The sequence below is a fragment of the Pteropus alecto genome, unplaced genomic scaffold (genome assembly GCF_000325575.1).
Source record: "Pteropus alecto unplaced genomic scaffold, ASM32557v1 scaffold44, whole genome shotgun sequence".
Taxonomy (NCBI): Eukaryota; Metazoa; Chordata; class Mammalia; order Chiroptera; family Pteropodidae; genus Pteropus; species Pteropus alecto.
This window is the reverse complement of record NW_006436812.1, coordinates 190392-204401: the sequence shown is the minus strand read 5'-3', so window position 1 is coordinate 204401 and position 14010 is coordinate 190392. Positions and strand designations below refer to the sequence as shown.

General features: G+C 48.0%; 1 protein-coding gene and 1 pseudogene across 1 annotated transcript in view; one reads left to right on the top strand and one right to left on the bottom strand.

Annotated features, from left to right (window-relative positions):
* Positions 1-1980: 1980 nt before the first annotated feature.
* The window catches only part of USP7 (ubiquitin specific peptidase 7), a 32740-nt gene continuing 20710 nt past the window's right edge, over positions 1981-14010 (bottom strand). The window contains exons 13-30 of the mRNA XM_006913836.3: positions 13547-13691; positions 13110-13240; positions 12195-12329; positions 11667-11768; positions 11395-11500; positions 10188-10280; positions 10031-10098; positions 9588-9688; positions 8535-8688; positions 7893-7960; positions 7307-7415; positions 7135-7212; positions 6127-6227; positions 5230-5329; positions 4275-4394; positions 3997-4068; positions 3755-3845; positions 1981-3329 (exon numbers count right to left, since the gene is read on the bottom strand). Coding sequence (XP_006913898.1) covers positions 3223-3329; positions 3755-3845; positions 3997-4068; positions 4275-4394; positions 5230-5329; positions 6127-6227; positions 7135-7212; positions 7307-7415; positions 7893-7960; positions 8535-8688; positions 9588-9688; positions 10031-10098; positions 10188-10280; positions 11395-11500; positions 11667-11768; positions 12195-12329; positions 13110-13240; positions 13547-13691 — 1881 coding nt within the window. The 3' untranslated portion in view covers positions 1981-3222. The remainder of the gene's footprint in view (positions 3330-3754; positions 3846-3996; positions 4069-4274; positions 4395-5229; positions 5330-6126; positions 6228-7134; positions 7213-7306; positions 7416-7892; positions 7961-8534; positions 8689-9587; positions 9689-10030; positions 10099-10187; positions 10281-11394; positions 11501-11666; positions 11769-12194; positions 12330-13109; positions 13241-13546; positions 13692-14010) is intronic.
* Positions 4653-4766, top strand: LOC112481668 (annotated as a pseudogene).

The window sequence follows — 14010 nt, the reverse complement described above, 5'->3', positions numbered from 1 at the left end:
TTATGTTAATTCCACAGCTCCTTGAGAGAGCTTATCGTTTTAACTCACAAAACAAGGCAAGTTCGGTTACAATGGTTTAATCCAACGTGGTGGATGTCAGCCACATGTGGCAACTTGAACTTTAAATAAAAGGTTCACTCCCTCAGCTACTTTGGCCACATACCAGGTGCTCAACAGCCACATGTGGCTCACAGCTACTGCCTGGGCAGTGCACATGCCACATGGCAGGTTACACCAGACGGAGCTGGGTTAGAACCTAGGGCCCAGCCTGGGTGGAAACGCTGCACCACTAGCCATGCGACAAGCATGGGGACACTTGGTTCTGACTAGACAGTTTGTGAATGTTTTCAGCGAGGGGCAAGGCTGGACTTGTCTTTCCGGTGCACCTTTTATCCAGGGAGCTGACCTGCTGGCCACCCAGCCATCAGTGCCCCAGACGGGCCCCTTCTCCCTAGTCCAGGGATCAGTGAACCTGGTGACGACTTCACCTCTTAAGTGTCACGGAGCTCAGAATCACCCGTCCACTGGAGCGTGGTCCCGTGAAGACCCACACAGAGCCCGCAAAGCCAAAAGCTTGTCACACTCTCTTCAAAGACAAGGCAGCTTTTAACTTGAGGTTTCAGCAAACTACTCGGAAATATCAGTCTTGGATACCAACCAAGCCACGATCACCTACCGCAAAACTAGGTGCGGGGAGCACGTACGAGGAAGGTGCCGCCTCAGGTCTTGCTCAGGAAGGTGGCTCCCAACACAGCTTATTCCCATCGCGGTTGCACAGCTCTGGCCGTCACCCCAAGGGACCTGCGTCACTGGGCCCCTCCGTGGCTGGTGCCTCGCCCCTGCACTTGTGCGGAGACGGAATTATGTACTTATTAACATGGCGAGGCTCACAAACACCGCTGGAGACACGTGCCCTTCGTCTTGCTGGACGTGGTGGTCCCCAAAGCAGCTGACACGAAGCTCTTGTGAGAAAGGTCAGCAACTGATTCCTAAGGCGGTCCCCAAGTTGGGCTGGCAGGGACATTTGGGGAAGGTGCGCTGGGAACTGCTCTTAAAGAGATGACAATGGCATCTAGTACCCAGCACGCTGTTTTAAAATGTCACGCTTCCTCCGGCGCACCGCTCCTGTGCGGTCACGTGGGATGGCCCCTTCATGCCACAGTGTGGGTTCCAGGGAGCCATCACTGTAGGTCTCAGACTTCGGTCATGGAACAGCAACACGCCTTACAGAAGATGGAACATTCTTGGGGGTGCAGCGAGCCATTTGAAAAGCAGGTCATCTCCATCCCTGTCCCCCAAAATCAGTTTTATGAACTCGGACTCAATAACATAACTATTGGAGTAGGTGGAAAAGAAAATGCAACACGTCATCCACACTGTAAAGGTTTTTTGTAAAAACAGTCATTTAATAACTTCAGGGAGAATGCTGTGTCAGTTACCTAAGACTATAACCAGCCTGGAGCCAAACTTAAAAAAATCGAGACGTTCATTGAGACAGGGGCAGAGCCGTTCGCACCGCCGGGGGCAGCTCTTGGGGTGTGGACGTGTGCGCACCACATAGGACACCTGGAGGGGAGTCGCCCTGGGCTACAGACCAGCCCCGAGGCCAGGACTAGTGCGCCGGGCACCAGAAGCCAAGTGGCCGACGTGAGCTCTGCAGGGGGTCACGGCCGCTCCAGCGCCAACATAGTCTGGCGTGCGCCTTCCACGATTTTAGCAATATTTCCAGTCATCTTATTTGTACACGGTTCCCACCTGGAAAATCTTTCATTTCTTCAGCTGAAATGAGACTAGCAAAAGGAAAACAAAAAGGGAAGGGCTAAAAAAAAAAAAAAAAAAAAAGGCAGCCAGAATCGTACATCAGCAATAATGGGATGAGGGGGAACAGCTCAGTGAAACCTTGGTACAAATGAAAAGGTTCCCCAAGCCTGTTTCTGGGGACGGCAGAAATCTTCCTCAACGTCCACGTCACTCACTTAATTATAGTTTTTATAGAAAATTTTATTCAACATACAACATTTTCCAGCAAAAAGGCAATATACAGGAAGAGTTGGCGTACACTGCTGCTACAGAAACAAAAAATACTGGAAAAGGATGAAAAATAAGTGTGATTTGCTGATTCTATTTTACTGCACTCAAAACTAGACACGCGGCTGGCATTAGCTCCAAAAGAAAAGGTCGGGACTGAAATAAAACTACACACAATGAATATCAACATCAGTGAGAGTCACTTGCAGATTCACCCAACAAAAAGTCACCTCCTCCCAGCGGTAATTGTACATGTTCATTCATTAAATATACAATTTCATTTTTCCTGTGTTTTTTTTTTTATTTTAACTTTTTTTTTTTTTTTTTTACAAAGTCAACAGCTTGCTATCCACTAGTGAGCATGCCCTCTTTGCTAAAAGGCTCTCCTTTATTTTGTTCCATCTCTTCCATTTTAAGGAAATTCTATTTATATAATTTTTTCACCTGCTTGTATGAAACTCTTGAGATCGTGAAGTTTGCCGAGAGGCAGCATAGTACACCTTAATTGCATTTAACAGTGCTTTCCATTTTAGTAAAAAGACCCCAGAATGTCTGTCCGGACTGGATTCAGTGCGTCCACTTTGCGAACGGGCTGCAGAACAGTAGTGGCTGATGGACGTGGGACGGGTTTGTTAAAAAGACCCAGGCAGTGGGGGGAGAACCGAGGAAGGGGCGACAGGACACGCGGTGAAGGAAAGAGCGCTATTTATTAGCTTGTGAGTTTCTGTTTTTGCCTTTACAGATGCACAAAAGGTCATTGAAAAGTATAACTGAAGGAAATATGTCAGACGAGCCTAAACATAAGACTTCCTGGCTGCGGGGTGGGGACCGGGACCCCCGGGAAGGCAGCCAGGCAGCTTATGCACTAGACACAGACTAGAGACCTCGTGCCAGCGCCAGGCGTCCCGCTAACCTCTTCTCCCCATTCTGCTGACAGTTGCCTTGCATTGTGGTTACCATAAAATAACTCTCATTGGCATCCAAGCTTTATAAAAACACCTTCATTTGCTCAAAAAGGGCAGTCAATAGATACAGAGAAGCCAAACTGAACAGCCTCAACAAAATAAAATTAACACCAGCAGCAAATCTTCTTGCTGACGACTCCGGCTAGAGCACACGCGCACCAAAGTCCTCGCTGTAAAAGGGGCGCACAGCCCCGCGCGGGCCTTGCCGTGCGCGCTCCGGGGGAGGAGGTCAGTTATGGATTTTAATGGCCTTTTCAAGGTAAGTGTAGCGACTCCTCTTTGGGGCTTTGTTGAAGTGGTCGAGCCCTAGCCACGGCCGAGGGTGAGACATGTTACCTGGTGGGGAGAGAGGGGCGGTGAGGCCAGAGCCCACGCTGGGCCACAGTGAAGCCGGGGCTCTGAGCTGCACGCTCACTGCGGGCCCAAGGACCCCCACGTCAAGTGAGCATCTCATCTCGGCGGCTTCTAAGCGCCACGCTGGCAGAGCCTGCAAGTCACACAGAGCCACCCACACCGCGACCCTGAATCTCAGTTCTCAGCCCCTATGTGATCGATCATGCCACTTGCTTCCTCCTTACGAGGACTCATGGGTTAGGGCTGCTGCTGCTCCTTACAGGATGTAAGCGAGCCCAGGTCGCCCCGCTGTGAAAATGGAAGAATGGGCACCACCAGGGCTACCCCGCTCCAGCCACAGGGCACTTGCTTCTGAGTCCTAAACCCACACGGAAGAAAGACCGAGGCGGGAGAGGCGGTCGTCTTACCAGGCTGAGGTTCAAAGTCTTTCAAGTTTACTTCATACTCATCTTCATTTATGTACTGGTGCCGGCCCATCATCACAATGGCAAACTTAAACTAAAAGACAAAAACGAAAACGAAACCCCTTCGTCAATTCTGGATGTCAGCAACACTCACACCTCTGGCCAAGAAGTCCAGGCTACTTTACTAGTCCAGACCCAGCAGGCCGCCCGCTGAGCCACTCCACAGGCGCCCGGGACGCGCGCACCTTCTCAAACTCCTTCTCCTGGATGTCTAGCAGACTCTGAATCCGCTTCATGACTTCTCTGAAATGCTCGCCCTATGAACGGGAGGAACGGGACAGGACAGGACCCTCACTCACATGTGCCGTACCACGACAGCCCCTCGGGGCCCACGGGACAACATCGAAGCCCGTTACCCGCCCGCCGAGGCAGGAAATCAGCTTTAACACCATTTAATCAAAAAATGACGTGAGGCTTCGAGTTCTGACACGCGATGCTCGACCTGCTACCAAGGAGACCTCACCTGGTGTATCCTCAGCAAAAATGGGATTCCAAATGTTCCAAACACCTCTTTGTGGAAATGTGCCACTGTGATCAGCATCTCATTTTCCTTATCTATGTCTACCTGGTCCAGGGGTATCTCCTGAGGACACATATTTTAAAGAGTTGAGTAAAGCAGTGATGCAGACAAAATGCTACGTTTTAGTTCTGACTTGCTCCTCAAACAAGGAAGTTAGGTCTTATTTTTGCCAAAATGCCATATTTGGGTCTTGAGAGAATAAGAGTTCAGAGCAACGCCGTATCTAAGTTTTAAAGGAAAATGCTGGGTCTTTTAACACCAAATAATGGATTTTTCCAGTTAACTGTAGAAATTTCAGCACTCTGAAATCAACAGGGACCCGTCTATGGCCATGCCACCCTGAACAAGCCCGATCCCATCTGATCTCGGAAGCAGGGTTGGGCCTGGTTAGTACTTGGATGGGAGACCACCTAGGAAGACCAGGTGCTGTAGGCATAAAAAATAAGGATTGTAAGCTGACAAGGTCTTTGCAATCTGTGAGGTCAACCAAGGGTTGCCTCGCCTATAAAAAAAAAAAAAAAAATCAACAGGGATCCAAAATTTCTGACTGGATTTGCTTGGTGGTCCATATTTAAAATGGATTTCTTTGGACAAATACGGTACGATCCCACGCCTACGACGTTTCCAAAGTAGTCAAAATCAGAGAAGGAACGGTGGGGGCCGGGGGCCGGGGCAGGCAGGTATTTCATGGGTATGGACTTTCACTGGGGAAGATGAAAAGGCTGTGGCAATGGGTGACAGTGACAGCTCAAGAGTGTGACTGCACTTAATTAATGTCACTGAACCGGACACTTAAAAGTGGTTAAAATGGTGAATTTTACATAATGTATTATTTTATTACAGAAGAACAAATGAACAAGCCCAGAACTCTCCCTGGGGCCAGCAGTGGGGCAGGTACCTCTATTCGAAACGTCCTACTCGTCGCAGGAGATAAACATTCTAATAGTTCATCTTCTTGGTGCACGCCAATAATTTTGTAGCTTACAATTTCTAGCAGCCTGTACAAAACAAGGGGGAAAGTGAAAGATACAACTTTACACTAAAAAAAGACTGATGGAAGATCTGCTTGTCTTCTTTTTAGAAGGTCCGAAATGTCAACAGCAGGCATCTGGGGCAGCAGACAGGTCAGGGGGTCCCCTCAGAGCATGCGATGCAGGGTGAGCGAAGGGGACCCTCTGAGCTGGCCCTGCAGAGGACTCAGTGGGGCCGAGTCTCCTGGAAGTGTGTGAATCTTCCCTGCAACAATCCCGAACTGGGTGGGACTGGTGATATTTTTCTCACTCACTTTTTAGAGAATAAAGGTCTCCTTCTTTTATTAGTATTAGAAAGAAAACATTCTGGGAACCAATGGCCCCCAGGGCTGCTGCATCCTGCAACACTGTGTGCTAAGAACAAGGCCCAAACTCGCTGAAATAAAAACTGGTCATCACATCTGAGGCTTCTTTCTACAGCCTGAATTTTGACTAAGCAGATCACCAGTGGCCCGATTCCCTGCATACAATCAAAGAAACCTTTTCCGGTTTCAGTTATCATTCTACTGGAATCATATCTTTCCTCTGCCTGGCTTTGAATCACACCTTTTTACTACAGACAGTTAAGATGAGGAGTCGGAGAAGGAAGGAAAAAAAACGGCTTCATTGTGAAATACGTTAAAACTGCTGCAGAAGACAGCCTGAGAGATGAGCTCGGCAGCGATGCGGATGGGTTCTGGCTGTGCTCAACTTCCACAAAGGCGGCTGCCGACTTGGGCTGGCGCCCCCACCCTGCTCGCCTTCCGGCTCCAGGAAATACTTGCCTAAGTTTCCCTGATGCCTTCTCCCCCAGCTCTACAGCCTTTTTACATTCTTCTAGCAGGTCCCGGACACACCCATGCTTGTCTGGATATAGTGTTATTTCCTAAGAAATGACAAGATGAAATAAATGCTTTAAAGAAAACGTAAAGGGTCTGCTGTAACAAACCGATTTTGCTTAAGGAAAAAACAAACAAAAAAAAAAACAAAAAAAACTGCGACAGATGTTCTCAATTGCCTCCACTTCCCGCCATTGCCTCACTTACATTCCTGCCCTGATGGCCAGCTCTGTGAAGTCACTCAGGCTATCTGCCCAAGCCCGAGACCCACCCAGTACTGAGGGAACTGTGAAGCATGCGACTCAGATGCAAACCTTGCCACTCACAGCGCCACCTCTCTGGGAACCAGCCCTGAAAGGTCCTGCACAAGCCACTCCAGCTCTCAGCACAGTGAGAAAGGAGTCTCCTGAGTCCAGGCCGGCCAGAGGTGGACTTTATCATATCGGCCTAAGAATGTCTAAGGCATGTGGCTCAGATTTCCCTTGAAAACTGGCAGAGCAGGAAAGATAAGACTTGGGATCCAGGTCGGCACAGTTTCTAGAAAGACCATCTGAAGTGCGGCTGGACGTGTGACCCGTGTGCGACAAGCACGGGACGCTGGTGCGGCCTCCGCCAGTACCCGCGGACACCAGTGCCGGGGAAGGCGGGTCGCTCTGCTTGCGGAGGCCTGGCCAAGGCGGAAACAGCTGGAGGAAACCACTGCCCCAGCCACAAGCAGGGCGCGGACTGCCGACTGTCATTCACCCCGCAGGACTCAAGAGGTGGAGGTAGGCGACACAGGGCTCACCACCCGGCCACCATGCCCGGGTTTCCCAAACTCTGGGCCCAAGGACCTCTAACACGCTGTCATTCATTACGCTTTCATTTGTTTTAGTTTTCAAGGTCTGGGGAGACAGAAACAATAAACAAGCTCCAATAAAAAAATAAAAATTCATACCATTTTAAAAAACTTACCTCTTCCCTAAATTGGCTGTTTAACCATATACACTTAAAACTTCGCCTGTTTTCAAAGTCTGTGATTTTCATCTTAAGCTATTAAGAAAAGAGAGACTCGTTTTAGATATGCTTCCACCAAAACCCAAGCCTTCTCTTTATCACCCACGGTTACATTAATTTGGACTCATACCTGCTGATAGTAAAGTTTCTTAGGTTGTCTAGGCTTGAAGAATTGTAGAAGATCTCTTAAAGTACCTTCATAATTATGTCTAAGAGGGTTACCTGGGCCATCCCTATAACTACACAAGAAAACAGCATATAAATAAATGACTTGTTTATTTGCCTAAAACAAATATCTGTGCGTGAGCAGAAAAGCAAACCACTGGTCTTTCACCTAGACTTGAAATTTGGACCTGGCAAAGGGTTTCACTTTACTGCTCCTACTTCCCGAGTCCTAAGTCCCTCTGGCTGTCACACCTGAACGCTCTCTGCAATGGTGACACGGCACACAGGAGTCTGGCTGGGATGGGCCCAGCGGGACACATGGGGATGTGTTTACTGATGATGTATCTAAAGTAAGTCTGGCTTCAGATGAGGCTGCCAATTATTTTTACAACTTGGAGTAGTGCAGTCAAGATATGAGTGGTGACAATTCTATATCTGAAACTAAGCAAGAAATGGCATGTCAGGTGAAGTGGCCAGCTAGTTATTAAAATTAGTTCCACGATGTCGGGATGAACTGTGGAAAGCACGCAGCGTCTTTGAGCGTGGCTTACCCTTGCGACTTGAAAAACTGGAGCAACATCGGGTCGGTGTTCAGCCTCTGTGCGACCGTCTTTGCAACCTGAGGGAAGGGGACGGACCAGGCGTCAGAAAGGACAATTCGCGTTTGGGGGAATAAAGTAAAATTTAATTGCTTATAAACGTCATCATTAATTATCTGCCAAATGTTCCTTAAAAAAGGTGGTATGAGCAGCCTGAATTTAAATGCCCTAGGAATTTACTATCTAATAGTATTAAAGTATCACCACGCAAGGAGCTTACCTGATGAAGACAACTTTTAAAAGGTAAAGTCTACAAGTTTTTTTGTATTTCCTTGTGATTTTTTAATGGTTCACACTTGACATATTACCACGGTTATCTGTGAAACCAAACTGTGCCCGGGGAGAGGATTTCGAGGAACAAGAGGGCAGGTGGATGTGATTGTGGGCAAGGGAGGGGAGGCTGAGGAAAGAACGGCTTCTGGTCCCACGGCCATACCAGCGCCCACCCACTTCGGGCAGGCACATCCTCAGACAGCAGGACTAAGACCTCCTCCTGACCCGAACTCATCGGACAGTCTTGTCAGCAAGCCCTTGCAATAAGAACGTGGTCTTTCTGGAATGGAATCTGAAGGAAGTAGAACGTTTATCAAATACCTGAAAATAATTCATTCTATTTGATAACGTGACCACAAATCCAGGATCATTAGGGATTGTCTTATCACAGAAAATGACATCAACACGATGGTAGAGGTCTCTGAAATATTCTTTTGCGGTGGGTAATTCACTGTTATCATTTTCAGGGTCATCCCTAGGGAGAGAAAAAAGTTTCTAGCCTGAATCAAAGCCCAGGCCAAGGTCATCATCTCTCATTCAACAGTGAGGCCAGCCGGTGTGCCTATCAACTCAGGTCACATTTCAGGCGTCAGGGGTCTGGTCTGCCTGGCTGCCCTTGTAAGCCAGGGACCACGGGGAAAGGCAGCGTGTACTGAAGGTGTGCTGAGCTGCGCAATGCGGCTGCTCCCTGTTCTTGAGCTCAATACAAACAAACCAGTGCCCTCGCCCTGCACAATTTAAGGGCAAGGACTCAGGTGAAGCGCAGGGCTCGCAGAGCTGGCTCACGGCAGAGTCTGTTCTGACTAGCAGTCGGCGGGCCTGCGTGTTCACGCTGAGGCGGCAGGACCGAGCAGCTGCTAGGCCCTAAACACTGCTGCCTGGCCCTCACGACAGCAGTGTGCCAGGCCCTGCTCCTGGCCGCTGCGCTTCTCGCCTGCTCATGCACTGCGTCAGGTCCACCCTGGCCAGACATTTCGAAAGCAAGGAAAAGGTCACATCAAGCTACCTTCAGACACCAAGTGTTAAGACTGCAGTCCTGCTGGTTTTACACAGAGTGAAATCGGCTACCTAAGCAGGTGCATTCTAAAAATTTCCTGTTTTCAGGGAAGGAAAATAATTTTGCTATTCCATAGACTGTTGCCACCCCACTACCACTCTCCTCATAGACATTTTTAGGAAATTTGAGCATTAAATGATGAAAATGCTCACCACTCCTAATCCCCAAACCCAGAAACGGCCACTTCCGTCAGCAGTCTGAGGTACTTCAAACAAAGCATGACTCGGGGTCTAGATGCCATTTTGTTTGCTGTTAAAGGACTTATAAAAATACTCGACATTAGGACAAAGTGATAAAATCCTTCAAGAAGTACGTACTTCTGAAACACTATAATGTCACCATCCATGAGTTCATCGAGGGCTTTATCAAGAGACACGTCATAGTCCTGAATTCTCTCTGTTAAATTCGGTTTAACTTCCTAGAGTAAAAGAGGTCAGGTGGTTACAATGCAGTCTGTCCAGCATTTACTAGGCTATCCACTGTATGCATCTCCTCTACACCCAGTTCTATCAGCCCTGCACTTTCAAGTTCAAATGCAAAGGGGAGATGTTCATATCCATAAAGATGTAACAATAACTGACTGATCCTCAATTGGGAAAAATCACAGATCTACTAATATGATTCTCAACTTAAGGTCACCCAAGGCCCCCACTCAGCTATAGACATCACACAGAAAAAAATTCAAGGCTAGCAAAACAAGCAACAACCCTCTCCAAACCACTAATGATACACTGATTATAGAAAAATAAACCATACGAACCTCATAGAGGATAAGGCTAGTATCTTGGATAAATCCTGCTCTGTCACACATAACTGGGAGCAAGTCTCCTGGGAAAAAGAAAAGTAGAGCGCCCGAAGCTGCAATAAACCGGGACGTCAGCAAAAGCGACTCAGAAGGGGCGCGCAGGAGGACTTACGTATTTTACAGGATATTGGCGTGTAGATGTGCCCACAGTAATTCAAGCTCCGCGTTTTGGGATCGTACATCTTCAAAAATAACATCACATCATCTACAAGGTTTGTAAACAGATTTTGTTAGGATCTTAACATGCAGTACAATGTTAAAAAAAAAAAAAACAACCAGTAAACTTAGTAAAAGCCACTGAAATGACAGCTTATGGCACCTAGAAGTTACTACACCAGATGAGATTTACTCAGGAGGCTAACCCTGTGACTGCGGCATCATTCCAACCCTCAACCGCCTGAGAAACAGTACAGGTGAGGCAGTGAAGATGGGATGATGGGAATCCCAGTTTCAAGACCTGGTACTAACTAGCTGGCTGAGTTGTCATGGGAATATATGTTAATGACTGTTTATGCCTTTGCTAGAGAAGTGGCCCCCTGCAGCAATGAAAATCTTTCATTTTGTACCAAGTGTCGGCAGACTCTGACACTGGTTTTATAAAGTAATGCTGGAAGACAGCCAAAATGTTCCCTCACACAATGCAGCTGACCTTGAACAACATGGGAGTTAGGTACCCCGACCCCCAGTGCAGTTGAAAATCTGCGTAGAACCACTGACTCTTCCTCACAAACTTGCCTACTAATAGCCAGCTATTGCCCAGACCCCAATAACATGAACAGTCAATAAGCACGCATTTTGTATGTTATGTGTTACATGTATATATGTTGCATTCTTCCAATAAAGTAAGCTCCATAACCGAAAAGGTTATTAAGGAAATCATAAGAGAAAATACATATAAAAAACTTATTTTTAAAAATCTACATATAAAAAAATAAAAATAAAAACCCATATAGAAGTGGGCGTGTGCAGCTCGGGCCCATGTTGCTCTAGGGTCAAGTGCATTCACTACTGGACCCGCTCCGCGTGACCCGTCCACATACGGAAGACCAGTGTGATCGGCAAGACGTGGGGGGTCACGACTAAAGACGGACAGTGGAGAACTCAGTGCTGCTGCCCCCGTCTCCTCGCCTCCCGGGACACCACACAGCCCCGGTCAGTCAGCCTGACTGGACTTCACCAAGAAACCTGGCCACGGCAGGGGTGTAATGAGCATTTTTGGAATTAACAAGATTCCTCTGCAAGAGAAGAATGCTTAACGCTGAGTGTTTAGAGTGATGGTCCAGGAATCCAACTCTACTGCTCTGAAGACGGTCACTTACGATCTTTATCAAACTTGGGCAATGTAGCTCCACTAGCGGCCAGCTCCGGATCAACGGTTTCCAGGAATATTGTCCAAGGGTTTTCATTATCACTGAGTTCAATCATCTATTTCCAAAAGAGATGCCTATCTTAGAAAATTTTAATGGCTCAGTGAGAGTGAAAAACTTCACTCAAGTACTGGAGAGCACGTCCACTTCCATGAACCTGGACCAAAGGGAGGCGGCTGCGGGACCAGCAGCAGCGCACGAGGTCAACGCTGGGCGACACTTACCGTTTTATTGCCGTCGGCCTCGTTATCTAACATGGCTGGTCGTTTGGTTCCGTTGCTCCTGGCTTGCATAGGCCATAATCGAATTTGATCTTGTGGAAATCCCTGGGAAAAAATCAATTTAACTTAGTAACAGAATTAGTTCACATTTAAACTTCAGTGTCGGTGTACTCATCCTGAGACTGTGAAAGCCCCTGATTACAGCAATCCCACCAATCAGGCAAAAGTGATCTGCCCTGGCAGGGTCACTAGCATTGAGGCTTGAGTGCCCATTTTACAAAAAAAAAGAGAAAAAAGAAAGAAAGATAAAAGGGTACAAAGGAGAAGATTCACATTCAACTTCCTTCATTGCAGGTTCTCTTCAAAGATAAGGTCAAAGGGCAGAAGAGGCGGAGTCGAGAGGAACCGGGCTCAGGCAGCTTGCTGACAGGACGTGCACCTACTGCAAAAGGATCTCTCCCGACCAATTACAAAGGAGGAGGGTGGAAGTGGGCACCAAAACCACCCACCAGCAGAATGACCAGCACTTACCATGGTCTGAGAGAGGTTCTGGACGAACTCAGCAAGCGAGGAGTTTTTCAGCACTTTGAACACAGTGTACTTCACTTTTTCCTCATCGTACATATCATTTCCTTGGTGGCCACAAAACTGGTCCTCTGCAACTATCTGAAAATATGCACAGAAACCGGAACTGACTTACAAAATGACATGAAACCACACTGACCAAGACTCAGTTCAAATAGTAAGATGATGAAACAACTAGGCTTTTGCTCCCATAAACCTTCTCCAGAAGACCCAAGGAGAAAAGTATCAAAACGACCAAGAACTAGATCAGGTGTTTATTTAGAAGAGACAAAAACCTACATTTCCATGCAGCCACTCTCATCTATAAGCATTCGCTGGAACTCCATCTGTGTGGTGACCTCCACATGTTATAAAGACGGGACGGGACGCACCACGTACCTTTCCCCAGGTAGTCAGCTTGATAAAATGATGCCTCTTTATTTCCTAACATCACTACGGACTCATGAACCAAGACCATCTGGAAATTCACCTCCCTTCTCGGAGCTCTCCTGCTCCTCCGTCCTGTGCGTCATGCTTTCCCATGGCCTGGCGAGCCGCCTCCCATGCCCCGGCTGGGCTGTGCTGCTTCTCCGGCTGGGAGCTCCCTCTTGTTCTGCGTCCTCCCACCAAGGCCCTCACCTCTCATCCCCTCCGCACTTTATAAACAGCCAACGTTGCTGCCTGGAGGCCTGAGTAATTCTCACGTCCGAGTCCTCACCTTGAACTAGAGTGTATAATACAATCCAAACTGCCAGAGAACTGGCCCGAGCAGTCCCTGATCCATCAATGGTCACTCTGGAAGCAGCCCAAGTACACCGGGGAGCAGTGTCGCTCTCAGCAGGCCCCGGGGGCCCGTCCACCCAAGGGTCACGGGAGGCTGACCTGCACTTGCATGTAGAGATGGGCTTCCTGCCGCTCCTTCCGCTTCTGGGCCTCGATCCTTTTCTCCTCCTGTAGTCGCTCCACCAGTTGCTGAGGAATATCATGGTCGGTGACGGCTTGTAACACCTCACCTGCAGGACAAATGCATCTCCATTTATCCATCAGATCCTACCTTCCCCTCCTTAGAAGGTCCCAATTTTACGGCATCATTAATACAGCAATCTAGCGACGTGAAATTATCTGGTGCCATGAGTCTACATCAAAGCCCGCAAGCTCAATCCAGCTTGCTTCTAGATGCTGCGAATAAGGCAGGATAAGCAGAACATGTATTTGGACGGGAGACACAGCTTAGGTCCACCGTACCACGGCCTAAAATACCATGGCAATGACTCATGGTACAACTGTAAAGCTCACACCGGAACGACACTTCTACTCACTCAGCTTCGACTCCCTGATATAAACCAGCATGTACGCGTTCGTGCAGTGCCGGACGGAGAGGTCGTCATCATGCCCCCCGTAGTTGTGCTCAATGGCTTCTTCTTTTGTACACCTCGACACCACGTCGTCATCAAATTTGCACCACTAGACAGGAGAGTAACAAGACGTCAGCTGAGAGCAAGTGCTCTGAGAAGCACGCAAACCATCAGGCAGTGGTTCTAAACCATGGCATCTGTGCTGGACTGGACTGCCTCGAGCGTCCCTCTGATAAAACTCTCCAGTCCTTCTGCCTGCCTAGTTCTGTATTCTGGAGGAACTGCTAATATTCATCCATTGTCAATCTTTGTAATCTACTCAGCCCATTTTTAATTTAGGTTCAATCTACTAACGACACAACTCTTTACAGAATTGAGAAAACCATATAGAAAGCACCCAACTTGGCCAGTAAAACTGAAGTTTTATG